This window comes from Anopheles arabiensis, chromosome 3 (genome assembly GCF_016920715.1).
Source record: "Anopheles arabiensis isolate DONGOLA chromosome 3, AaraD3, whole genome shotgun sequence".
Taxonomy (NCBI): domain Eukaryota; kingdom Metazoa; phylum Arthropoda; class Insecta; order Diptera; family Culicidae; genus Anopheles; species Anopheles arabiensis.
Genome location: NC_053518.1, coordinates 50266790 through 50292394, shown reverse-complemented (window position 1 = coordinate 50292394; position 25605 = coordinate 50266790). Strand labels below are relative to the sequence as shown.

General features: G+C 37.5%; 1 protein-coding gene across 2 annotated transcripts in view; it reads left to right on the top strand.

The window, feature by feature from the left end:
• LOC120900637 (protein vav) overlaps positions 1–25605 on the top strand; it is a 59958-nt gene that overhangs the window by 8816 nt on the left and 25537 nt on the right. Inside the window, exons 3-6 of one of the 2 annotated variants that reach the window (XM_040307916.1) lie at positions 12237–12311; positions 12567–12649; positions 12768–12886; positions 24987–25361. In XM_040307916.1, coding sequence (XP_040163850.1) covers positions 12237–12311; positions 12567–12649; positions 12768–12886; positions 24987–25361 — 652 coding nt within the window. Of the gene's footprint in view, positions 1–12236; positions 12312–12566; positions 12650–12767; positions 12887–24706; positions 24810–24986; positions 25362–25605 lie in introns of both variants that reach the window. The other variant, XM_040307917.1, reaches the window with a different exon arrangement.

The window sequence follows — 25605 nt, the reverse complement described above, 5'->3', positions numbered from 1 at the left end:
GTTCGAGTTACACTTCTAACGGCTCTCATGCCGTTCAATGGCCATATTTCTTCACGAATAGATGATAATGTCATGCTCACTCCGCCGTGCATTGTTTTCAGATGATGATCCATGATTAGAAGGCGAGTGAAAGGATGGAAAGCTGGCATGAGGATGGGATGCTTAGCATCGTGGCTCAGATCAGAATGGCGCAACCGGCCACCAACGCGTATTAATCCATCGTTGCCAATAAATGGATTAAGAAGTCGAATAGAAGAAACCTTAGCTAACCCTTCATTTCTTTTTAAGGCTTGTAGTTCAACAGAAAATTCAGTAGCTTGTACCATTTTGCATAGGGCTCGTTTAGCATGTTGTATCTCCTTTACCAGTAGAACATTTAGCGATATTCTTTTATTTGATTTGCGAGTGTTGTTGATGAATCGCAAACAGAAACCAATAATACGAAGTAATGGTTGTAGTGTAGAAAAACGTTGAAATATTGGATTTATTTCAGTCACTTGAGTTGTTAGGACAGATACCTTTCGTTCGTCCTCTACGGTGATGTTGTTATCCGGGGTTTGCAAGGGCCAAGAGTCTTTGGGTTCACGAAGCCAGGAGGGACCATGCCGCCATAGATCACTACTGAGGAATTCATTCACCGCCACTCCTCTAGATATCATATCAGCTGGGTTTTCCTTGCCAGAAACATGTTGCCATTGGAAGCCATGAGTTAGTTCTTGTATTTCAGCTACTCGATTAGCTACGAAAGTTTTCCATGTTCTAGGAGTAGCTTTTAGCCAACCAAGAGTAACAGTAGAGTCCGACCAGAAATAGCATGTGTCAAGTGGAATATCTAATGCATGTTGTACCTTTTTGAATAGTCTAGCTCCAAGTAATGCAGCAGATAATTCCAATCGTGGAATGGTTAAAGGTTTCAATGGAGCAACTCGCGATTTTGATGTTAGTAAATTTACGCGTGCGGAACCGTGTTTGTCTTCTGTGCGTACATACACACACGCACCGTAAGCACTTTCAGAAGCGTCGGAAAAACAATGGATTTCAATTTGTTCATAGTGTGGTTGAAAAGCAAAACGGTCAATTCGAAAGTTAGTAAGTGTAGGGATTTGCTCGAGAAATTCTGCCCATGAATTTTGTAATGATGGGGAAATTGTTGAATCCCAATCCAAGTTCAATAGCCACAATTGTTGCATTAGTATTTTAGCTCGTATAGTTATAGGGGTAATCAATCCAAGTGGATCATATAGTGGTGCTATGGTTGATAGAACCTTTCGTTTGGTATAAGGGCTCTTGATTATATTAATGTTTATGTTGATACGAAATTTGTCTGACATAGGCTCCCAGCATATGCCCAAGGTTTTGATACTTTCATCTGGATCAAAATTGACGGAAGAATGGGTGGCAACAAGTTCAGGTGGTAGGTCAGCTAATACTGCTGGAGCGTTGGAACACCATTTGCGAAGGAGAAAGCCACCCTTCTGTAGCAAAGCATTCAGTTGATTGCGTAGTTCAATTGTTTCTGGGATGTTATTTGCTCCTGCTAGCAAATCATCTACGTATACGTTTTCTTTAATCACGGAACGAGCTTTGAGATACGTATCACCTTCATCATTGGCAAGTTGTATTAGAGTGCGCGTTGCTAAGAAGGCTGAAGGAGCTAGGCCGTAGGTTACGGTTCCTAACTCATAAGTTCGAATGGGCTGAGAGTTGTCAAATCTCCACAAAATTCTCTGTAGGTGTCGATCAGTTGGATTCATAGTAACCTGCCGATACATCTTTTCGATGTCAGCTATGAGTGCTATTTCATATTTTCGAAATCTGATAATTAATGTCAATAATTCTTCCTGTACCACCGGCCCAACTAGTAAGGCATCGTTCAGTGATTTACCGGTACTGGTTTTGGCAGAGCCGTCAAACACAACTCTGACCTTGGTGGTAGAGCTAGAATCCTTCAGCACAGGATGGTGGGGAAGATAAAATGCTCCTGAACAATCTTCCCGTTCTCTTGGGACTAGAGTCATGTGCCCCAACGTCATATATTCATGTATAAACTTGTGATATTGAGCCTTGAGATGTGTATCGCTTTCTAATCTTTTTTCAAGTAGTTGAAATCTGCGCATAGCTGTGTTTTTAGAATCACCAAGCATTTGAGTGATATCAGGATGTTTTGGCATTTCAACTATATATCGACCATTGTGGTCGCGGGAGACTGTTTCTTTGAAATGGTTTTCGCATTCTCTTTCGTTGAGACTATAACTTGAATTGTGAAGTTCGTCTATCTTCCAAAATCGTTCTATTTGTTCTTCAATGGTGGGATGCATGGTTACTACGTGACATGTAACTTCGTTTTGATTTTTGGATGGAATGTTGCCGGTCATAATCCATCCAAACACAGTTTCAACAAGTTGGTTGTTGTTTGGTAATTTTTGTCTTCCTGGACCTAGCAATGAATAAAAATGTCCTGCCCCAATGATCATGTCAATGCGCCCTGGTGTGCTGAAGTGAGGATCAGCAAGTTGATATGAAGCAGGTACATTCCAAAAATGAGCTGGTACTGGTGTAATTGGAGTGTCACTAGCAACCTTTTTCAAAACTAGAAAGTTCATTGTTGTTGCGAAATTATTTATTCGCGATTGTACTTCCGCTTGTATTTGATACCTTGCGCTTGTTTTTGTACCATCAACTCCGACAATGGAAACATTAACATTTTTTCGAGTTAAATGTAACTGCTGACACAATCTTTCACTAATTGCGTTTGGCTGTGAACCATTGTCCAATAAGGCTCGTGCAAAATGTTTTTGGCCATATTTGTCGACCACTTGTAGCAGTACAGTTGCGAGAAGCACGTTTTGGGGACTGTGCTCAGAACTGATTGTATGCAAAGTTGCCATGATATTTGATTCAGATGTGGTGCCTTCTGATTCAGGGTTATTATTTGTTTGCGTTTCATAGTGTAAAATAGAATGATGCTTCCTTTTACAAATTCGGCAAGAGTACTTAGAAGGGCATTGTTGAAAGAAATGTCCACTTCTCAAGCAATTGATACAGAGTTTGTTTTGTGATACAAACGCTTGACGCGCCTTACATGGCATAGCGATGAAGGATTGACACTGATGCAACGTGTGACCATCTTTTTTTGCATGCAGGACAAGTGTGTGTGTTGTCCTGTTTCACACTAATTGTGTTAGTGCTCATTTTCTTGGAAAATTTATGGTTAGGTATACCCATTTTCGAATGAGATGTGGTTGGGCGGTTGCCTGTCTGCAACGCTAATGCTTCAATTGTTTGAGCTCTTTTCAACAAGAAGTTTGTCATATTTGGATGAGTTGGCTGGATGTCTTGGGAATTGTGTTCTTCCCATGCTTGTAATGTTGCTTTATCCAATTTGGTAGCAAGAAGTTCCACAAAAATTGTGCTGTTGTCAGGAATGCTCTCCTCTAATTGTTTTAAGATATCGATGTGTAGCTGAAATTGGTTAGCCAATTGTCGCAAGTCTGGGGCGTGACTATTGGTTAGCTTTGAAGCTCGAACAATGCACGTGTGTGCATTTTACGAAGATGTACTTTATTGGAATATCGATTCAAAAGAGCTTTCCAAGCCACCTGATAGTTTTCTGCTGTTATAGGAATTGGTTGTATTATTCCGGCAGCTTCCCTTTTGAGGGACGCACGCAAGTAATGAAATTTTTGGATGTTGGAAATTTCTTCAGAATTATGAACAAGTGAAACAAAGGTGTCATAAAAGGATAGCCACTCTGTGAGCTCACCACAAAATTCAGGTAATGAAATGATAGGTAGTTTAACACTTACGTTTGCTGGGCGGGTAACCTCTTCTTTTACCTGATCTGCTGTTTCCGGAATGTAGCTTGTTAACGCGGCCTTTGTTTCGAAGTAAAGCTCCTCTGCTTGTGACAATAACGCTTCGTTTTCGCTGGTAGCATTCTCGGAATCGTCCCATTCCTCGCAGTCTTCCTGCACCATTTGGAAACATTCCCAAATTTTCGACAACCGATCAAGTCGGTCGGGTATTTGCTGTTGTTGTTGAGGAGTATAGTCTTTTGCAAACTGCGCAAGCCGCTGCATAGACACAATGAGGCTTTGCCGTTTGGCTTGCCGTGACTTAAGCTTGTCTGCTTTTGTCATTTTTAATGTTCACTGAGCAAACACGGTTGCTTGAGAAAAAAAAATCACTTTACTTTGTTAGTACAACGCGCACTGCACGGTTAGTAAGAATTGTTGAAAACACAGGCTTTGATGCGAAGTTTCGTAGAATTGTATGCGATGCAAATGGCATGCACTAAACAATGTGCCTTGAACACCCAGGTTGTGAGGCACCCTTTGTACTCGGAGGAGGTACACAAATTTTGCGAAATGCACAGACAATTATTGATTGTCTTGCGAAGAATATGCGCCGCGAGATAGCGCACCAAGGATAATGCGCATGGATCACACGAATTGTGAAGCGCCTTTTGTACACTGAGTGGTACACGATTATTCGCGAGCACACACACACACTGTGTGTCGCTTGTGAAGCGCTACGTACCGCGAATGAGTTTGAGAATGACGCGCACAGAACACACGCTTTGTGGTACGCGTTTTGTACACTGAGTGGTACACAATTATTCGCGAGCACACACACACACTGTGTGTCGCTTGTGAAGCGCTACGTACCGCGAATGAGTTTGAGAATGACGCGCACAGAACACACACTTTGTGGTACGCGTTTTGTACACTGAGTGGTACACAATTATTCGCGAGCGCACACATACACACTATGTGTCGCTTTGAGAAGCGCTACGCGCCGCGAATGAGTTTGAGAATGACGCGCACAGAACACACACTTTGTGGTACGCGTTTTGTACCGTGGGTGGTACACGAGTATTCGCGAGCGCACACATACACACTATGTGTCGCTTTGAGAAGCGCTACGCGCCGCGAATGAGTTTGAGAATGACGCGCACAGAACACACACTTTGTGGTACGCGTTTTGTACCGTGGGTGGTACACGAGTATTCGCGAGCGCACACATACACACTATGTGTCGCTTTGAGAAGCGCTACGCGCCGCGAATGAGTTTGAGAATGACGCGCACAGAACACACACTTTGTGGTACGCGTTTTGTACCCTGGATGGTACACAATTATTCGCGAACGCACACATACACACTATGTGCCGTTTGTGAAACGCTACGTGCCGCGAATAAACTTAAACGACCGCGAATGAAACAAACCGGTGTACAACTTTACACTTGCAACACACACGGTGGCCACAGAACGCACACAATTTTTTAGGATATCTAATCCTGGTTTGTCGGCACCAAAATGTTTGGTACGGAACCCTACGTTGTGTTTTTGTATTTTTTTTTTTTTTTGAAGATGTTCTTAATAAAGAATCGGTGGCTCTGAAAAGAGCCGATGGTGTGCTTTTTCGTGGTACCAAGCTGGGTGGTTTGCTTGGAGTTCTGTGCCACTTGTGTGTGCCAAGGAGTTGCTGGTGAGATGAGCGAAGCGTGTTGCTTGCCGAGGATTTGAAATGACAAGAGTGAATTTGGCTTTTGCCGCTTTATTTATACTGCATTTTTTTTTTAATGGTGTGCGTGATGACGAAACGATCGATGACCCGTCGAACAATTTGTAGCGATCCGCGAAAGTAGTGATGTGCTACAATCGGGACAATAGTAGTGATGTGCTACAATCGGGAACGAACAAGCATATTGATGTAATTTTTGCCACTTCGAAAATAAGCTTAAACCAGTGTCCAGAGAAACTTGGAAGTCTTACATGGTATATTTTTCAGAAGAAAGTAAGGCAATCGAATGAGTATTTTTACTAATATAACAAAAAATACAAAAATGCTTCACGTGGGGCAAAATGGGCAGTTACGCTTGGGGTAAAATGGACAATCGTTAAATTCTTAAAATCATCCAAATTATTGTAATATTATACGAAAAAGCGTTTGACAGCACGTGCGATAAAATCGCATGCGATGACGCACAGACACGGCGCTTACGCTTGGGGCAAAATGGGCAGATGTTTTTGACATATAGGGGTAACACAATAATGGTAACAGGCATAGATTCAAAAGATTAGATTTTGTAGATTGGAACGTGTAAAAACTGTTTTAATTTTGATTGCATATTTTTGGAAGAATTTTAAGGGTTTTCCTGAACAGCAAAACAAAAGATAGGACGAGAATATATTTTACGAAACGTGCGCAAAAGCATAGACCATTACCTAAGAGCAGTTGTTGTGGCCCATATTGCCTCAGTGTTTTGACGTTTCTCGTTTTGTTTACATATGTCCATTTTGCCCTGCGTGTCAAAATAGTATCTTTAAAAAGAAAAAACTTTTATTTAACATTTATTTCATGTGTTTAAGTTATTTTCAGGCTGTGGCAATTTTAATTTATGGATAAATAGTAGAGGCTTGTTATTGTAATGTAAGAATAATTTGTGTGATGTGTAATATTCAAAGGAATATTCAGTAAATTGCTTAACATGCCCTTTTTGCCTCGCTTTTCCCTATTCAAAATCTGACGAAGCTGATGTTCTTAAATTTTTTGAAATTTCAGCCTGTCAGCTGTTTGAAATGTATAGCAGTTTTCGAGCAGCTATCTAAGTAAGTAGAATATACAGGTGTGCTTATCCCAAGGTGTATGAATTTAGAAGGCTGATTTTTATCGCTTCTGCTTGTGAACGAAGATTTTAAGAGTGTTTTGAGTATTCGTCAAACCTGAAGAAAGCTTGTTTGAACAAAAGTTTTCACCCATCCTGTCACAAAGTGATATTCAAATTTGGTTTTAAAAAACATACTATGAGACCACCTGGACTACATACACTTTGATTCTAGATTCCACCATGTGATCTATGTAATGCACCTTGGGGTAAATGTAAACAACACCGTGTTTTCGAGCAGGTACTCGAATCTAATTCTAGCTTTGAGGCTATAATAATCTAGACTGAAAATTGCAGGCTAGTTTTTTTGTGTGGTTTTGTATGGAGTGTTTACATGATTTCAGCCTCCAACTGTCAAACTCCATAAAAAACTGACTAGAATCGTGAAGGGCCCCATTATAATATCATCTCATTATTATATTTATCGAGATCTCAGTTGTACGAATCACGGTTATTTTTAACCGAGACTCGGCATATTTTTTGAAGAGTGTAGACGTGCATTAAGTAAGGCAATAGTTTTTTTTTATACCTGTAAGAATTGGGGCAGAATAGTATTGTAGGGGGGTAACTCGGAGGGGTAACTCGGACTGCGGAAGACAGTCGTTGATCAGATTGCGATAAACAAATACCGCATTAAATTGATAAGAAAAAATATAACGGAACATGTCAACGCCTACTTCCGAACAATTCTATAGCTCGCTGGAAGAGTCTATTATATACCTGGACGAATCTACAACTCGCTGAACATGTCTATAAAATCCTCGAAAACCCTGTAAATCATTCCATATTTGAAGAGGAAGGAAGACGACACAAAACGTAGACGACCAAAGTACGGGGTACAAGAAATCACGCATCCTTCCAGCACATCCTTCCACAGCAAAAGTTCTGGACAGACTGAGGATGCCTAACACCTGGATGAGCGCGATAGCAGACAAATCATGGCAGATCGAGAGAGATGGGTAGTCCCGGTCAAGCGAAATTCGCATGCAAATGCATGTGTGCGTGTCGTTCGAAGGATATCGGTTTTCCCTTCTCCCGTTTTTCGTCCATCATTTCTTGCCAGGCTACACGAGCGGTGTAGTTACTTTCGTATTGACGCGGATTTGTAAATGGCTTGACCAAGGTGGATTTAAAAATATCAGGTGGTGGACTCTAGTGCATTTTGACAATTCGTCACTTGACGTAAGGTCCCCAGGATTCAAACTTTGTTTACATTTATTGAATTTGTTCATATAATTTATCTACCCTATTTTTTCGATTAAATATTATTTAAAAATATATATTGGACTTAGCAAGTTCTTATTGAACGTTAAAAAACAGATTAAAGTGTGTTATTTTGTGTCATTCCGCGAATTAATTCTATAATTCATTGTGTTTTCGACATTTTTGATGATAAAAACTGAGAAAACATTTTTTTTTAATTTTCACATTAATTCCTCATTATCTACGAGCCGCATGGACAATTTACGTGAGAGCGTTTCTACATACACCGAGAATGCAGCTGAGAAAATAACTGACAGCATGCTTTGACAGCGACTGACAGCATTTTCGGTGAGAGAATTCTCCTCGGCATGCAATAGTGATGGGAATAGTTCCGAAAATTGAGGAACGGAACGAACCTGCCAATCTGGAGAAAAAGAACGGAACGCGGAACGCAGGTTCAAGATGACCTGCGATGGTTACGCTTTTTTCAGTTGCTCACTTTATATATGGTGAACTTGAAAGTAGTCATTGAATATTGTGTAATATATTTTTTGTGCAGTAATCACACCGTTTCAATTAAACAAAGCTAAATAATAGTTTACTGAATGTGTAAAACTATTATTCTACTAAAATATAAACGCTTAATTTAAGTTTTGTTGTTTTTGTTTTTACTAAAATTAATCATTATTCCCTTTTTATACTTCTAAATAAAGAAGTAAATCAGAAATTTGTTGCAACGCATATGAAATTTTGATGCAAAATCAAAAAGCTTATAAGTTTAATGGGATTTTTAAATTTCGTATGTACGGATGTACGGTGAACTACCGGTGTGAAAGTGCTCGGCAGTGCACTTTAATTGTCCATATGAATAGCGCTGTTTCATGGGGCGATAAATGGCGTTAAAGAAATTATTGCGGAAGGCTAAACGTGTCATGCACCCTCAATATTTAGTTGCACAAAGAAGATTTCAGGTAAAAATTCAAACTAGTTCATTGGACATGCATGCGCATCGAAGCAGCTTAGCACCAGACACATAGCAATTCATCGACTACCACAATGCAGTCCAAATAACGCACCTATACTGATAACATCCATATGGCAGAAGAGAAACATTTCATTCATTGCGCTTACCGCTAGTGCAGGATTGTATCTTTAAATTTTGGCGATTAGCCTCCCACCAATCACAAATCTCTATCCTTCTCTGGCTTCACGGCTCAGGTGTTGTACCGTTATCTCTTTGACTGAGAGAGTATGGCTTGCACTGTTATCACTCACATAAACAGAATTTGTGTGTGTGTGTGTGTCCATACTATAAAGAAGCAAAAGAGAAGAGAACGCCGTTCTTTACCGGAACGAAAAGAACGCTGAGAGAAACAGGTTCAGACTTTACCTGCTTTCTTTGTACGTACCAAATCGGCCCATCGTATGAAAGAGAGCAGATGATCGTGCGTTCCAGACTGGATCGAAAAGAACGCTGCGAGAAACAGGTTTAAATTGAACCGGCAAACCGGCTCATCAATACAAAGAGAGTAGAATGTCTTGCGTTCTAGGCCGGATCGCAATAAGCACTGAGAGCAACCGGCCCAGCACAAATAGCCGAGAACGCTGAGAGCAGCCGGTTCAGATCGGATCGATAAGATCGTTGATAACAGTCGGTTCAGGTCGGATCGCAAAGAACGGTGGGAGCAACAGGTTCAGTTTGAACCTGCTTGGGTTAAAAATAAGGATCGCGGTCCGGATGCTTCCATGCTGGAACGGATCGCACCTGGCAGGTTCGGAACGCAACGCGCATCACTAGCATGCAAACAACGATGGAGCTGAGAAAAAATTGAATTGGCAGTTTATAGCGATCGATCAATTATAGTTTGCATTTTTGCCGTCTAATAATCGTAGATATATTATTAAAAAGTAAAAGAAACTGTTTTGACTTCATTTTAGCAATTAAAATGGTTTTTTTTCAACATCATTTTAAAAGTCTCATCTCGGCGCTTTTCAGAGCTTCTACACACACCAGCATGAGAAACCGGTTGTCAATTATCTCACAGCCATCTCTCAGCTGCAGTCTCGGTGTATGTAGAAACGCTCTGAGATTAGAACTCTTACTCACATAATTTTAAATTTCGTGCATAAACAAATCATCAAATCTTTTGTTAATATATCTCATTTTTTCGATAAAACCAATAGACACACAAAAATGCCCATAATAACAAAGAAATCTGTTCTATTTGCTAGGCTTTGTGTGCGGAAACCAATGGTTAACGGTTCTAAAATGACGTAAAGTCCCTCAACTATGGCGACTCCCCAAAGGCCTTAATCCACCACCTGATATTTTTAATCCACCTTGGGGTTGACTCGGCTTTCGCGGTTTTCAAATCGAGACTTCTGTAACAGCTCTGCGTGTTTTGCGACGACTCTATATTTTTTAGACCAATCGTAAAGCCAGTTCAAAACACAACATTTTTGTATTCAAAATCGTACCACTATTTTTCAATTTTGGTATACGCCACTTCAATCTGTCATTTTGGTGGGCAGTTGCCACTATGAGATAATAAAAAAATATACCATGTAAGACATCCAAGTTCTGGACACTGGTTTAAGCTTATTTTCGAAGTGGCAAAAATTACATCAATATGCTACTAAATCTTATTTTGCATTTTTCTTGGTTTTTTATGTAAAAGGGTTATACAGCTTACATGGTGTTCATTGAACACTCTAATGAATACATTTTGAGGATTGGAAAGCATCTTTGTAGTGAAATAATGCTTAAATAGAAGGTGCCCATTTTGCCCCACATGCCCATTTTGACCCGTTTTCCCCTAATGAAAATTTAAATTAAGATTACTCTCTCGATAGCAGCTGTGAATCATTTTTCGTATGCTGTGTGTTTTCGAAAATTACCTTATTCCAAATAAATCCCGGAATGAAGCGCCTCGTTTGGGCCGTTTGGTGTACTATCTTTCCCCGAGTTACGCGAATAATGCGTCCCGGAGATATTCACGTAAGTCGAATATCACGTTTTGCTGCTAAAATACTCTTGTTTAATAATTATTTTTGATTGAAAATAGTGCTTTTTTGCACTTTATTACTTATCTAATTTAATTCGTGTAGAAAATTCGACTATTTCTGTTGTTTTAGTTAATTGAAATTTTTTGACAAATTGTAATTGATTTTTCTCTTAAAAATTGTTGGAGAAAGTTGTACTGATTTGTTGTATGAACTGTCTAAAATAAATATTCGCGTAACTCGAATTCGCATAACTCGAGTGTCTCGTAACCCGGCGCTCTAGCACCAATGGAACACGACATCGAACGTGAAAAATGTATGGAATTTGACATGTTTGATTTGTTGGTTATTACCGTAGCAATAGGCGATGCGCAATCTCAGATTGCGCATATATTTATCTGTCAAACGGGTCGGTTTGATATATTTATCTGTCAAAAAAATTTTATATAACTCGGACATATAATCTTGAAAATTTATGCGCAATCTGAAAATGTATGGAAATGACGTTTATAGCTCAGGGTTGGCTACGCGAAATGACTTATGTTTTGATAAAACGAATATATGCGCAATCTGAGATTGCGCATCGTGTAATTAATACGGTTAAATCGAACATGTCAAATCCCATACAATTTTCATGTTCGATGTCGTGTTCTATTGCTGCCAGAGCGCAGCCTAACTCGGGGAAAGACAGTAAATAATAACATATGGGGTCTCGATTCTAGTCAGCTTTTTATATGGAGTTTGGAGGCTGAGATCAAGCACAGTTGGAGGCTGATATCATGTAAACATTCCACACAAAACCACACATAAAACTAGTCTGCAATTTTCGGTCTAGATCAGAGGTCTCCAAACTACGGACCGCATGCGAAGAAATCAGGTGATGGAATCTAGAATCAAAGTGTATGTAGACCATGTGGTCTAATAGCATGTTTTTTTATAACCAGATGTGAACGTCACTTTTTGATATCACAGGTGAAAACTTTTGCTCAAGCAAGCTTTCTGGAGGCTTGACGAATACACAAAACATTTAAAATCTTCATTCAGACACAGAAGCATAAATATATTATTTCGCATAGCCAACCCTGGCCTATAAATGTTATTTTCATAAATTTTCAGATTGAAATGAAATCAATTAGAAAACATTTTTTTTTACTTATTTTTCAACATCGCGAGACTTAGAAGCGGTTATACACCCCCGAAATAATAATGCGTAGCCCCCGTAACATAGATAAATTAACTAGTTTGTAACAAATTCTCGATATCCCAGCAAAAAAAAAACAATAATTAACAAATAAACGACCAGATATACTTTACTACTGTTGTTATGTTAACTTAAATGTTTTTTTTTTTCTTTTTTATAGTGGCTTCATAACTCATTCTGTACAGACAGAGAGGACTAGTTTAGACGATGATATCTACAAAGATCTGCATGCAAGGTGAGTGGAAAGCGTTAATATGCCTATAAATTATTGAATATGTTTTCTAATTTCCCAACTTGTCAATAGTAGTAGAAAACAGTAAAGCAATATGTATGCCATAGATTTATTCAGCCAATAATTATTCACAGTATAAATTGACGATTTCATCTAACTGTTTACAACTGCTAGAGGATTTCGGAAAGGAATTCATTTTCTAAATAAAGTAATTCTACTAATTCGTCTTGTATGTATTTTCATGCAACCATTTCATAGCCAAAGTTTGTTGGATTCGGAATTAAGGTGTGATAACAAAGAGATCGTGTTAATTAATGATTCGCTTCCTTGCCGTAATCAAGGTTAGAATTGATATGTGTGTGAATAATTTATATATGTTTTCGACTATATCAATAATTACGTGTACATTTTCTTTTCTAACAAATATCCATATATGAACTGATGTCCTTAACACTGTAGAAACTTCCTTTTACGGTCATTGCAACGAACTATCAAGTTTTCCGGACTGTAGTGCGCGCGAAGAGGAAAAGATTTATGAAGATCTCTGCTATGTAACATTCTCATCAACTTTGCCTCAGGTTAGCAAAGAAAGAATTAATCATGTGATAAGCTTTTGCGTTTTTTTCATCTCATTATTAATATGCAGCGATACGGTTAGTCCATAAATAATCCAGACAGTCATAATAATGAATGTTTTAATGTTTGGAGAGTCAAATACAGTGAAACCACTCATAACGAGTTTAATCTGTTCCAGTGACTATTTCGTTATACGAAAAACTCGTTATGCTGATGATGTTTATCCATATAATTTGTGCAGAACACTTATGTAGTCATATTTAAGTTATCCAAGCGGCAGTAATTATCAAGGGCAAAATCTCGCCTTCGCGAGCAAATAGATCGAGAAAAAACGTGTAGAACACTTGTCAACATATAGGGAAAAGTGAGGCGAAATGGACTTGTTAAAAGTTTTGGTCTGTATCTTATTGGTTAACCGCCATGTGTACGACCGCCTATCCGGGTAAGTTTCGCATCTTTATTCCAAAATAACTTTAGATTAGGCAGTCGGTATCGACTTCAATTTTTTAGAATGCCTCAGAAAAGATGTTTACTAGTCATATGCAAAAAATAAAAAAATACCAAAAATGTTTATTTTTTTTTTAAATTATTAATTATATATACCCTTCACATGTACAAGACAGTTTTCATTCAAATCTAACAAGTAATTCAAAAGATATACGATTTTAACCAAGAAAAACATCATTCTTCCATACAAAATGTATGGCCTACTTGGGTAGGCTGTTGTACGGTTACGTAGAGTTTTTTGGTCGTACACAAGACGGTTAAACCACTTTACTTTGTTATTTTGACGGCAATCGATACTTCAACGTCTTATTCATGAAACAGAAGCTTACTCATTAATAGCAAATGTCAAAAGTTGTGAAAATGTATTGTGCGGGGTAAAATGGTCTGGCTCTGGGGCAAAATGGTCTTACACGACATGTCAAAACACATCAAAATACAGGGTTTTCGAGGATTATATAGACATGTTCAGCGAGTTGTAGATTCGTTCAGGCATCCCAAGTAACAAAATCGACATGCTTTCTCATTCTACCCAATAGATCACTAAACCTGAGAGAGCGAGAAAGCATGTCGATTTTGTCGCTTGGGATATAATAGACTCTTTCAGCGAGATATAGAATTATGTTTACGATAGCCCGGAGTAAGTTTAAAAAAAATATTACTGGGGATCTTTATTTGCGAACTGCTGAACTAAGACTAAAGCTAACTTCTGGATTCGGTACTATTTAGCTAGGCTGGTGTTTTCGGTGCTGCCAGGTTTGCCGGTCACGTTGTCGTCCACGTTTATGATGATCATGTTGCCTCGATCCGTCTGAACATACGACACCACACCTGGTCGTGGGAACCTGCTTCCAGTGGAGTTCCCGTTGGAACCTGACTCCGCGCGTGGAGTAACATCGATGGCTCGCTTGCGACCGTTTTCTTACTCAGCACCTGTATCATAGCGCGTAGCGCATGTGTACATAACTCCTCCCTCCTTAAACGTCGAGCGTCCTCGATCGACTTACCGACGTTTGCAGTGGGATGATGTTGTGAATAGCTTCGGTAGACATTTTCTTCTCTGCATGTTTGGTTTTGTGTTTGTAGATGCAAAATGCAGTTATAAGAAAGCCTGTTAGAACAACAATTAATATCCCTCCTGCAATTGTATGCGTGCGTAAGGGGAGTGTTATTGTATGGAGTTGATGTATGTTACTAATATGCATTGTGTGCAGATCTTGTATACTTGGCTTGTTTAGAGTTATTTCTGTTTTGCTGCCAGTTAAGGGTAAGAAGTAGTCTTCTTGGTCTAACACATCAATATGCGCAGTAAATGTGCTATTTAAGATTTTTACGGTGCAATTGCCGGTTTCAATTAGTGTGGGTACTGCTATTATTTGGCTGTTTGAACATGAATCAATGACTGGCACTCCAAGGGTGGTATCGATTAGAATGACTCCTGGTTTCATTTCTCGTATTATCGTATGCTCGGAGCTCGTGGTGGTGGTACATTTAGATGGATGATTTCTGATGATATTTGAGATACACTCGTCGTTTAGCGGTTGTGGGTTGTTGCAAATCGTGCACTCTGCGTTAACATTGAAAATGGTGTTTTTATGCTTGGTTACAAATTTTACATCCGTCTATTCTTCTATGTCTTCTACAGTTGTACAATGTTATCAATGTTCAGGATAAGATTTACTTGTTCTATTTCAGTTTTTACGATTATTCATTTGATCTGATCTGATCTTTTATCTGATTATTCATTTGATTTTCGATTATTTTTTTTTTAGAGTTTGTGTAATTTTGTTCACTGATTTTTCTATTTCGGAATTAATTCTAACTTGAGCGTTAATGTTGGATATGGTTTTGTTTTCTGAATGTTCTAAATTCTGAATGTTCTAAGTGTTTTCTGATCTGCGATTTCCTGCATTTATTATGCCTCTCTTTTGTTTTCTAGGTCTTATATTTCCTCATTTTTTTATAAGCTGATAGGATTTTATGGTCTAAGGTGTCCTTAAGATGGTTGGTTAGGCTAATATTATTGGCTAAATTCTGAATATAGTTAAGGTTAGTCTCTATAAATTGTTGCTGTTATAAGTTTTGAATTTGTTAAAACTATTATGAGGAAATGAATCATTCCAAATTTCATTTTTAGTTTTTTATAGTATTCAGCTGTGATTTCCGTAAGGATGAGAAAGAACTTAAATGGTATGTTAGGTTTTTCGTTTCCTTTTCAATTTTGATTTATGAATTTTTCTTCCATTTCGGTCTAAAATATTTGTAACTAGGTTATCGAAAACTTTCGTTTCACGATACCTTTCTTCGTGTCTTAAATTATTTCTTTTCCTTTCGAAGATCGTGTCATTGTCTTTGAATAGTTCTGGTTCTTCTCGTGTTTTGTTAAATTTTTCTATGTATTTGGATTTTTTTTTCTTTTTGTTTTGTGGCATACACTCTATAAAGTTCCTCTTTTTGTTTAATTCTTTCTTGAAGGTCCTCAGGGATAGGATCTTCGTTTTTGAAGCCGAAAAATAGTTCTTTAGGGGATATGCTTGTTTGAGAGTGTATAGAATCATTGTAAATTGAGACTGCCAAATTAATTTTTGAAGTAGTTGATAGATTTTTTGTAGAATCTCGTAGTGAGATTATGTTGTGCAATTCTCTTATTGTTCTATGGACAATTTCAATTGTTCCATTTGAAGAGGATTGACCAACACTTGTATAATGGAATTCTACATTATTTTCTTCAAGAAATTGTTTGATTGTGGTGGATTTAAACGAACATTCTTGGTCCATAACAAGCAAACAAGGTCTTCCAACGTTAGCGAAGAATTGAGTTAGTGCTTTTAGTATATGTATAGCGTTTCTTGATTGTAAAGGAATCGCCATGGTTAATCTTGAGAACTTATCGCAAAGGGTTAGAAAATGTTTATCACTAATTATAAAGAAGTCCATATGAACGATTTCCAAAGGTTTTTTAGGAGTGGCAGTAATTTGATATTTTTGTTTATATGGGCGTCTTTCATATTTAGCTTTTTGACATATTTTGCAAATGTTAATAAATTTAGTAATTTTAGTTTTCATGTTTGGAAAATAATATTTTCTAGAAATATGTAGTTTGGTCTCAATAATTCCTCTATGGTTTGCATTATGTTGTCGTTCAATAATCAAATCCTGGTCAATTTCATCAGTTACATCTTCTAAAATTGTTTTTGTCCAAAATAGTTTGATCGATTTTGCGCGAGAGAAATAGTTTTTGTAGATAACTTGTAAGTTTTGTAAGATTTTTTCGCTGCAACAAATGCCAGTAACACATTTGGGAGATGCATATTCTTTGATTATGTTGATCAACATAGCTGGTCCAAAAAGGGGTGTTTTTATTGTTATTCTATGATAATTTCCGAAAAGTGTAATTGCTTCTCGAGAATCATTATTATTTTCTTCTAGTATTATTTGATTTCTAAATTCATTTAGTGGTTTTTCAGTTGCTGGGATGAATTCGTCATCATTAGTATCTGCTGAGTGTTGCGTCATAGTGTCAGTATTGTTAGATGCAGTATTTGCATTTAATTCGGATGTTAAAGCAGGGTTTTCCGTTATGCGGGATAGTGCATCTGCATTTCCATTAAGAGTACCTTTTTATACTTAATTTCAAATTCGAATTCTTCCAAGGCCAGTTTCCAATGAAGAAGTCTTCTATTTAAATCATTTTTCTGTCTTAGCCAAACAAGAGGTTTGTGGTCAGTTCTTTTTCAAAAACTGTTCCGAAAATGTACGGTCGGAAATGCTTGGTTGCCCAAACAATGGCGAGTAGCTCTTTTTCGGTAGCTGAATAGTTGCACTCTGTTTCGTTAAGCGTTCTAGAAGCGTAAGCGATTGGGTGTTCCTTACCATCTTCGAATTTTTGTGAAAGTACAGCGCCAAGGGCGAAGTCACTTGCGTCTGTTTCTAAAATGAATTTTCTGCTAAAATCAGGATATTTTAAAATTGGATCAGTAGTGAGCATTTGTTTACAATCATTGAAACAATTTATAAATTCGTCATTATGTGTTATTTTAGAACCTTTCTTAAGACATTTTGTGAGAGGTTTGGTCAGTTTTGAAAAATCTTTTATGAATTTTCTGTAATAACCAAGGATTCCTAAGAAGCCTTTAATGTGGGTTGTTGTTTTTGGTATGGGCCAATGCAATATTTTTTCTATTTTGTTTGGATTGGGTTTGATGCCATCTTGAGTTACGATGTGTCCTAAGAATTCACACTCTTTTCTTAAAAATTCACATTTGTCTAATTGAACCTTTAAATTTGATTCAATTAATTTTTTCAACACTTTATTCAAATTGTCCAAATGTTGTTGGAGTGATTTACCAAAAATAATAATATCATCTAGATATACGTGACAGTTTCTTCCTACAAGGTCACCTAAAATATTATTCATGGCCCGTTGAAAAGTAGCAGGTGCGTTTTTCAAGCCAAAGGGCATTCGTATAAACTCGAAGTGTCCTTTTCCTGTGCTAAAAGCTGTTTTTGGTCTATCCTTTTTATCAACTTCAATTTGGTGAAAGCCGGATTTTAAATCAAGTGTAGTGAAGTACATGCTTCTACCTAACTTGTCCAAAATTTCTTCTATATTGGGAATAGGGTATCGATCATCGATCGTTTTTTCATTCAATTTTCTATAGTCAACCACGATGCGCCATTTCTCCTTTCCACTTGCATCTGATTTTTTAGGGACTATCCAGATTGGGGATGTCCATGGGGATATAGAATGTTGGGTAATACCGTCAGCAATCATTTCTTCGATTTGCCTATTCACTTCTGATTTATGAATGTTGGGGTATCTATAAGTTTTTGTGTGAATGGGTATATCGTCTTTAGTTTTTATTCGATGTTTAATAGCGGTGGTGCATGAAAGTTTTTCTTTTTCTTGATGGATGATGCCTAGATTTTGTTTAAGAATTTTGAAAAGTTTATGTTTTTCTTCTTTCTTTAAATGATCGGTGCGAATTAAATTTTCGAGATTTGCTATGTAATTTTGCGGATGATCATTATATGGGTGTGTGGTCATGTGATTTATTTCGATCATTTTGTCTAATTCATATGTTTTTGCTGGTTTAGTCCAATGAAATGTTAATGTGTCGCCGTAATTCCTGGCAAGAACTTTAGCATATCCTTGTTTTGCTTTATAAACGCCTGAAGGAATTATTGCATCTTTTATTTGAATGTCTTTTGGAAGAAAAATGTTTCCTTTTGTTTGAGAAACAGGAAGCTTTATAATTTGAGAATTATTAGCATTTAATGTAATTGAAGGGGGTTCTAATGTTCTTATTTCTAAGTCGATTGTACGATCGGGTAGAATAAGTTTATGATTTTTTGTATCAATTAGTGTTTCCATATCGGAGAGTGATTCGTATCCGAGCATTCCGTCAAAATAATTATGACATTTGAAAAGGTAAAATTTTAATTTTTTATCTAGAATGGTTATGAATGTGCATTCTTGTGATTTGAACTTACCATTTTTATTTTTTATGGTGATTGTTTCGCATTTCACTCTTTGAGTTAGTGGAACTAACTCTGGATTTAAAAGTTTTTGTTCGCTCCGCTGTCTACTAAAAGTTTGATGTTTGAACCATTTAAGTTTGTTGTGTAAAAGGGTAGTCCGTTAATTGCGTTTAACTCGGTGGGTTTAAGTTTGCAGTAATTTGAAAATTTACATCTTCTTCATTATCGGTTTCTTCGTCTGAATCGGATTCTTCTGATATTGTTTTTCCGTCATCTTCTTCGGCTGTATGTGAGAAAATTTTGTTTCTCATATTGGACCGTAAGGATTGATCGACGTCCATGGGAACAATTTTTGTACGATCTGAAGATGGTTTCATGTTATTGAATGGTCTATTTTCAAGGTGTTTAGGTTGTGAAAATTTATTATCCCTTTTTACATTTTTGTCGACACTAGGATGTTTTTCGAACCCATTATTGGTGTTTGATTTGGTTCTTTCAGCGTTTTGGAATCTGCATAGAAAAGCGTAAGCTGATTCCAAGTCTTCTGGTTGTGCGGTTTGAGCATATCCAAAATATGTTTTGCTCAGACCATTTATGAACGCAGCGAGGCATTCTTGTTCTAAAAACAGGTTAATTGCCTCCCAATGTGAAGCGTATACCGTATTCTGTCTTGCTACTGATTTCATATTGATCAAAATTTCTTTTGTTTTTCTATAGTGAAGGCTCAAAGATTCGTTTTGTTTTAGGTTCCACAGTTGTGTTTGATACGTTGCGATGTTGTTTCGATCGCCATAAACGTTCTGCAAAATATCTGCGACTTCATCAAAAGTAGTAGGGTTTCCGTTCACACAAATAGTGTCACGTGCTTTGCCCTCTATCTTATTAATTACGGTCTGTTCGTAGACACTGAATATTTCTGGTGCCACATTGTTTTTGAAGAGGTCTAGTGTTTTTTTAACTGTTGTTAACTAACCGATTAACTGTTTTTTGTTTCCGTCGAATCCGGGAATGACCCTAATTGGATCCGGGATACGAAAATAGTCAGCACTGCGACTCGAGGTCGTTGGCTGTTGTTGTTGTTGGAAGCGTTGTAAACTATCATTTTCCGCTTGGAGTGTGTTAACGCGTTCTCTAACAAGCGCATAGATTCAATCAATGCGTGTATATTTTGTTCCATTTTCACTGGTATTTTCTTGTCCCTAGTGAATTTCAAAGAACGAACTTTTGGGAAAGGGGTATATTTTGGCATTCAATGATAAAAATTGTTTGTTGCCTACCGCCTTTTTATTATAAGAGTGGGGGAACTTATGCTTTAGGATGTAACTCACCTTTTTTATCCACGTGTCGGGAAATTAGGGTTTTCCGTTACCTGTCCTTTGCTTTGTCCTTCCTTTTCTTCTTCGGTCGATCGTTGTCCACGGGTTGGGTCAGCGATTGTCCTTCCTTTTCTTCCTTGGTCGCTCGTTGTCCACGGATTGGGTCAGCGATTGTCCTTCCTTTTCTTTATTGGTAACTCGTTGTCCACGGGTTGGGTCAGCGATTGTCCTGCGTTGATTAGTTTACCCAGTAACGCTGGCTGGGGAGTCTTGCCGCTAGCTTTTGTTCGAATGTTCTCTTCCAATTCTAAATAGTTGAAACCAAACGTTCGTGCACTTGTTCTTACACTTTATGAAATAATGAAATTCACGCGATCGTCACGAGTCAACCACGGATCGGGCGATGGAGCAAAGTCCGGGCGATACACAGATTTATTTCCGTTATTTCACTGCACTGTACTTGAACACTTGTCACTGAACGTGAATTGGGCCTAGTCGACTGCGCCAATTATGTTTACGATAGCCCGGAGTAAGTTTAAAAAAAATATTACTGGGGATCTTTATTTGCGAACTGCTGAACTAAGACTAAAGCTAACTTCTGGATTCGGTACTATTTAGCTAGGCTGGTGTTTTCGGTGCTGCCAGGTTTGCCGGTCACGTTGTCGTCCACGTTTATGATGATCATGTTGCCTCGATCCGTCTGAACATACGACACCACACCTGGTCGTGGGAACCTGCTTCCAGTGGAGTTCCCGTTGGAACCTGACTCCGCGCGTGGAGTAACATCGATGGCTCGCTTGCGACCGTTTTCTTACTCAGCACCTGTATCATAGCGCGTAGAGCATGTGTACATAACTATAGAATTGTTCGGAAGTAGGCGTTGACATGCTCAACGATTCTGTAGAGCTGTCATTTGTTATGTCTACACCCTATGTCGCAAGGTTTAATTTTTCATGCTTAAAAGTCCAAAAAGTAGCAAATAATCATTCCTCAAGCTGGTGAATACATACATTAGTTGAAAAAAGCATATATTTTCGAAAACCGTTTGTTTACCTTCTGATGAGAATGATGCAAGCTGCAGTCCAAAGGGTACGAAAGTGACAGCTTTACAGTATAACGGAACATGTCAACGCCTGATTCCGAACAATTCTATATCTCGCTGAAAGAGTTATTATATGCCTGAACGAATCTACAACTCGCTGAACATGTCTATATTATTCTCGAAACCCCTGTATTGTGGCGACCTTTGCTTACATCACAGCCTCATCATGCTGCTCCTGTCAAAAAATACCGACCATTTTATCCCAAACTGCAACATTCATTTGCTCATTCTTTCCGATCATTCTACTAACTTTTACTTTAAAGTAAAATAGTTACTGTATTCACGTAAGTCATATATAAATATCATGTGCATGAATATATATCCATTTCCATTTTAACTCTAATTATGTGTTACGATAGCTTATTTTCGAGACGGTGAAAATTATATCTTTTTGAGCAAACATTTTATTCTTTTTAACATTTTTTTTAAAGCTGCCAATAATGCAGGTCACCATTTCGCCCCACCTAACCATTTTGTCCCAGGTTCCCCTACAAAATAAAATACTTGTGCCGCACAATATCATATGACACTTTTCCTCGTGGGAATATTTTTATGTTAAACGAATGCTTAGTATGAAAGTACTTATTAATCTGAACGATAATAAAAATTTGAAAAAAGATCAACGTTTACAACGATTTTCCATAGGCACCGATTTCCATTTTGATTTCCTATAGGCACCGAAAAACGCACCAGAAACACAAATGATGTTACTCGTTGTGCGAGATTTTGCTCTTTACAGATATGTAATTGTTGAGCATTTAGATTTGCTCGTTATGCGAATGATACTGTTATAAAGGATACTCGCTATGAGGAGTTCCACTGTATATGCCGGGTTTCATTGATCGTACTCGCTAGTGTAATTTAGATTTACACTAGCGCATCTGACGACGGCTGACCGAAGCATTTTGCTAAACAATTTGGATCTACTTCAGAAAATGTAAATTTTCCATGTTTTTTACTTAAACTGAACTGGAAAAACTTTGTTATTGATTTTTGTCGTTTTTTATGCAAACATGGCTGAAATATTTGCAGAACATATTTGTCTATAAATTACAAAGCTTTTCCAGTTCAGTTTAAGTAAAAAACATAGAAAAATAACATATTTTCAGAAGCGGCTCCAAATTGTTTGGCAAAATGTTTTGACCAGCTGCCGCCAGATGCGCTAGTGAAAGTCGAAATACAGTAGCGAATACGGACAATGTACTCGGGCTTTTATATGCATTGTTTTTATATGATACATGTACATTCCTAAAAAAAATATTCTAATTATACCTTGTTTGTTCGTCAGACATTTGGCATGGTGTATCGCTGCATATATTGTTATTTAATTTTTCTTTATAATCATGTGATTTTCGTAATTTTTATCCTACGTCATTTATTATTATATTTGCTACATACATAATAGTTTAGATTATGGCTAAACAGCTAAGAATACTCTTGTAACGGGTTATTTCGTTCAATATTTTAAATTTTAAGTCAATGAAAATGACGTCTATGTCACAATCACTGCTTTCACATTGAATAAATCGAATGCATGAACGAGAAATGTAACGAAATATAAGAAAAAAAGCTATTTTTATGTAAAAAACTGAATTTTCGTTATTGTGAGTCTTTGAAAAGGCTACTGTAGGAGTGTTAGATTGAAAAACTCGTAAAAAATGTAAAAGTTTTGAAAAGGCTTCATTCTGTAAGTTATTTTACATCTTATAAGATATTTCAAAGCAAGTTCAGTTTTAAGGCTGGAGTACTTTGTCGATAATCAATAGTGTAATTTAGATTCTCATTAAGCGTCATCCATCATTTACGTAATACAAAAATTTCAAATTTTCGACCCCCTCCTCCCCGAGTGTAACAAACTGTAACGTTTTAAAAAAAACCCTTAAATAGCTTAGTTTATTGAACAAAATCAGATTTTTTGTGACTTTTTCTTTTTTTCTGGTATATTCACAAATTTTTAAATTAACCAAACAAAAATACATTATATTTTATATAAAGCAATACCCATTGAAGCAATCAAATTCAAAAAGATTCTGATAATCGAATCCTCAGCACAGTTTGCAACATGCTTGCATCACCATCATTAGAAGCGTTTTTCATCATGCCATCTTCCTGTTCTTTCATAAATATGTCTATTTTTACAGAAATGTTTTTTGGCTTTAGATGTTGTATCATCATCAAATTGATTATTTTATTTCACATAACATGTGATGTTTAATATGTTACGTATGTCTTGCAATTTACGAACAAAATCGGTAATGTTTGCAAGAGTTTTGGCTGCATTTTTGATATGTTTTTAAAATTATGACCAATGATAAACTCTGACGAAAAAAACGGCTGCATCAATTCCATCTCCAATTTGTTTGAAAGGAATTGGGTTTACATGGAGCTGGATTAGTATTACACCTGTTTAAAGCGTTACAATTGATTATTGTGTCATTTGCTTCAAATCGCGTGTCGTCACTTGCGAATCGCATGCTACTGTCAACAAATGGCCTCCTGTACAATCGAGTGGCACGCACACTGTGGTCGTCGCAGTAGCGGAATGTAACGTTACTGCGACGATCCTGTGTTGAGTCTTTCCGTCCGTCCGTCCGTCTTTGGCACAACAACCGCTTTCGGTCAAGGCCTGCCTGTAACCATTAGTGAAGTGAGGAGCTTGGCTTTCAGTGACTTATTGTTACCATAGCAGGATAGTCAGTCCTACCTATGGCGGCACAGTGTATTCGGGACTTTAACCCATGACGGGCATGTTGTTACGTCGTACGAGTTGACGACTGTACCACCAGACCGGCACTAACCGGCACCTCGTGTTTTACTCATTTGTTATTCGAAAAAAAAATCCATCATTTTATTTTGCGTTACGTAACAAAAGTTAAACTTTCCCTCTCCTCCATGTAACAATTCGTAACGTTCGACGACACCCCCCTCCACTCCCCCTATCAGCGTTACATAATTGATCAATGATGCCTTAGTGAATTTGGCGGCGGCTGACCGAAGCATTTTGCCAAACAGTTTGAAGCCGCTTCAGAAAATATGTTATATGTCCATGTTTTTAACTTAAACTGGACTGAAAAAGCTTTGTAATTGATAGATAAATATGTTGTTCAAGTATTTCAGCCATTTTCGCATCCAAATCGGTAAAAAAAGCTACTTAAATTTGAGATCCATTCATTGAAGCATTGATGGTCAGCGCCAGCCGCCGCCAGATGCGCTAGTGAATCGAAATTACACTAGCGAATCGGACAATGCATACCGACCTTTGCGTTTTATAAGAATTATTTTCAGCCCAAGCTTATTATTGTCGATAATGCTCATAAATCAGAAATTATTGTAGCTTGGAATTTTTGTTTTGTTTTCTTTTTTTCCGTATGTTTTTGCCCATTGTACTGTGCGTTGCATTCCGCATCGAAATTCTATAGTACATCAAATCCAGTAGAATATTGCAGTCACGATGAACATGATATGAAAGTAGAAGAAGTCTATCAGGATTTATGCTCGATACAGAATGCTTCGCGTAACCAGGTATGTTTTCTATTATTATTGTTTATTTTAATCGATTATTCAACAGTTTTTTTAATGTTTAAAATAATAATAATAATTTCAACGATTTAATTTTTGTCGTTTGTAGCAGTGTGCATAATTTTAAACGAAATAATGTTTCTTATATGTGCCTTCTAACCCTTGTTTATCGCCAAACAGTTAGCTTCATCATCCAACAACTTAGAACAGCGAGACTTTGTAATTAAGGAACTGCTCGATACGGAGAAAAATTATCTCGAAGCTTTGAATGCATTGAAATACATCTTTATGCAACCTCTCGAAAAGCTTCTATCCAAGGAAGAGATACGAGCCATTTTCCCTTGCATTAGGGAACTTGTCGAAATTCACAATAAATTTTTGGATCGATTGCATGAGGCCGTTTGTCCAGGATCCAAGCTTAAGCTCAGTACAACCTTTCTGGAATTTAGAGAACCATTTCTAATTTATGGCGAATACTGTTCCAGTATGACAAGCGCAGTTGAAACTTTGAGAGAGGCGTGCAAAAAATCGAATACAGTCGAGCAGACCGTCTTGGTAAGTAACTTTCCTTTATCATAAAATTAAAACATTTGATCGATTTTTTGAATTTGAAGAACAATGCTTTACATAAATGTTTCATTGCATGATGGGACTGGATTTTTTTAAATAAATTACTAGCTGGCCCGGTAAACCTAGTTATTTTCAAATAACTAAAATAAACCTAAAATCTAAAGTCTCTGTTTTGTTACTTGGGATATTTGAGAGAGCATCGTACACCGGTGGGAACTTTACATCGACT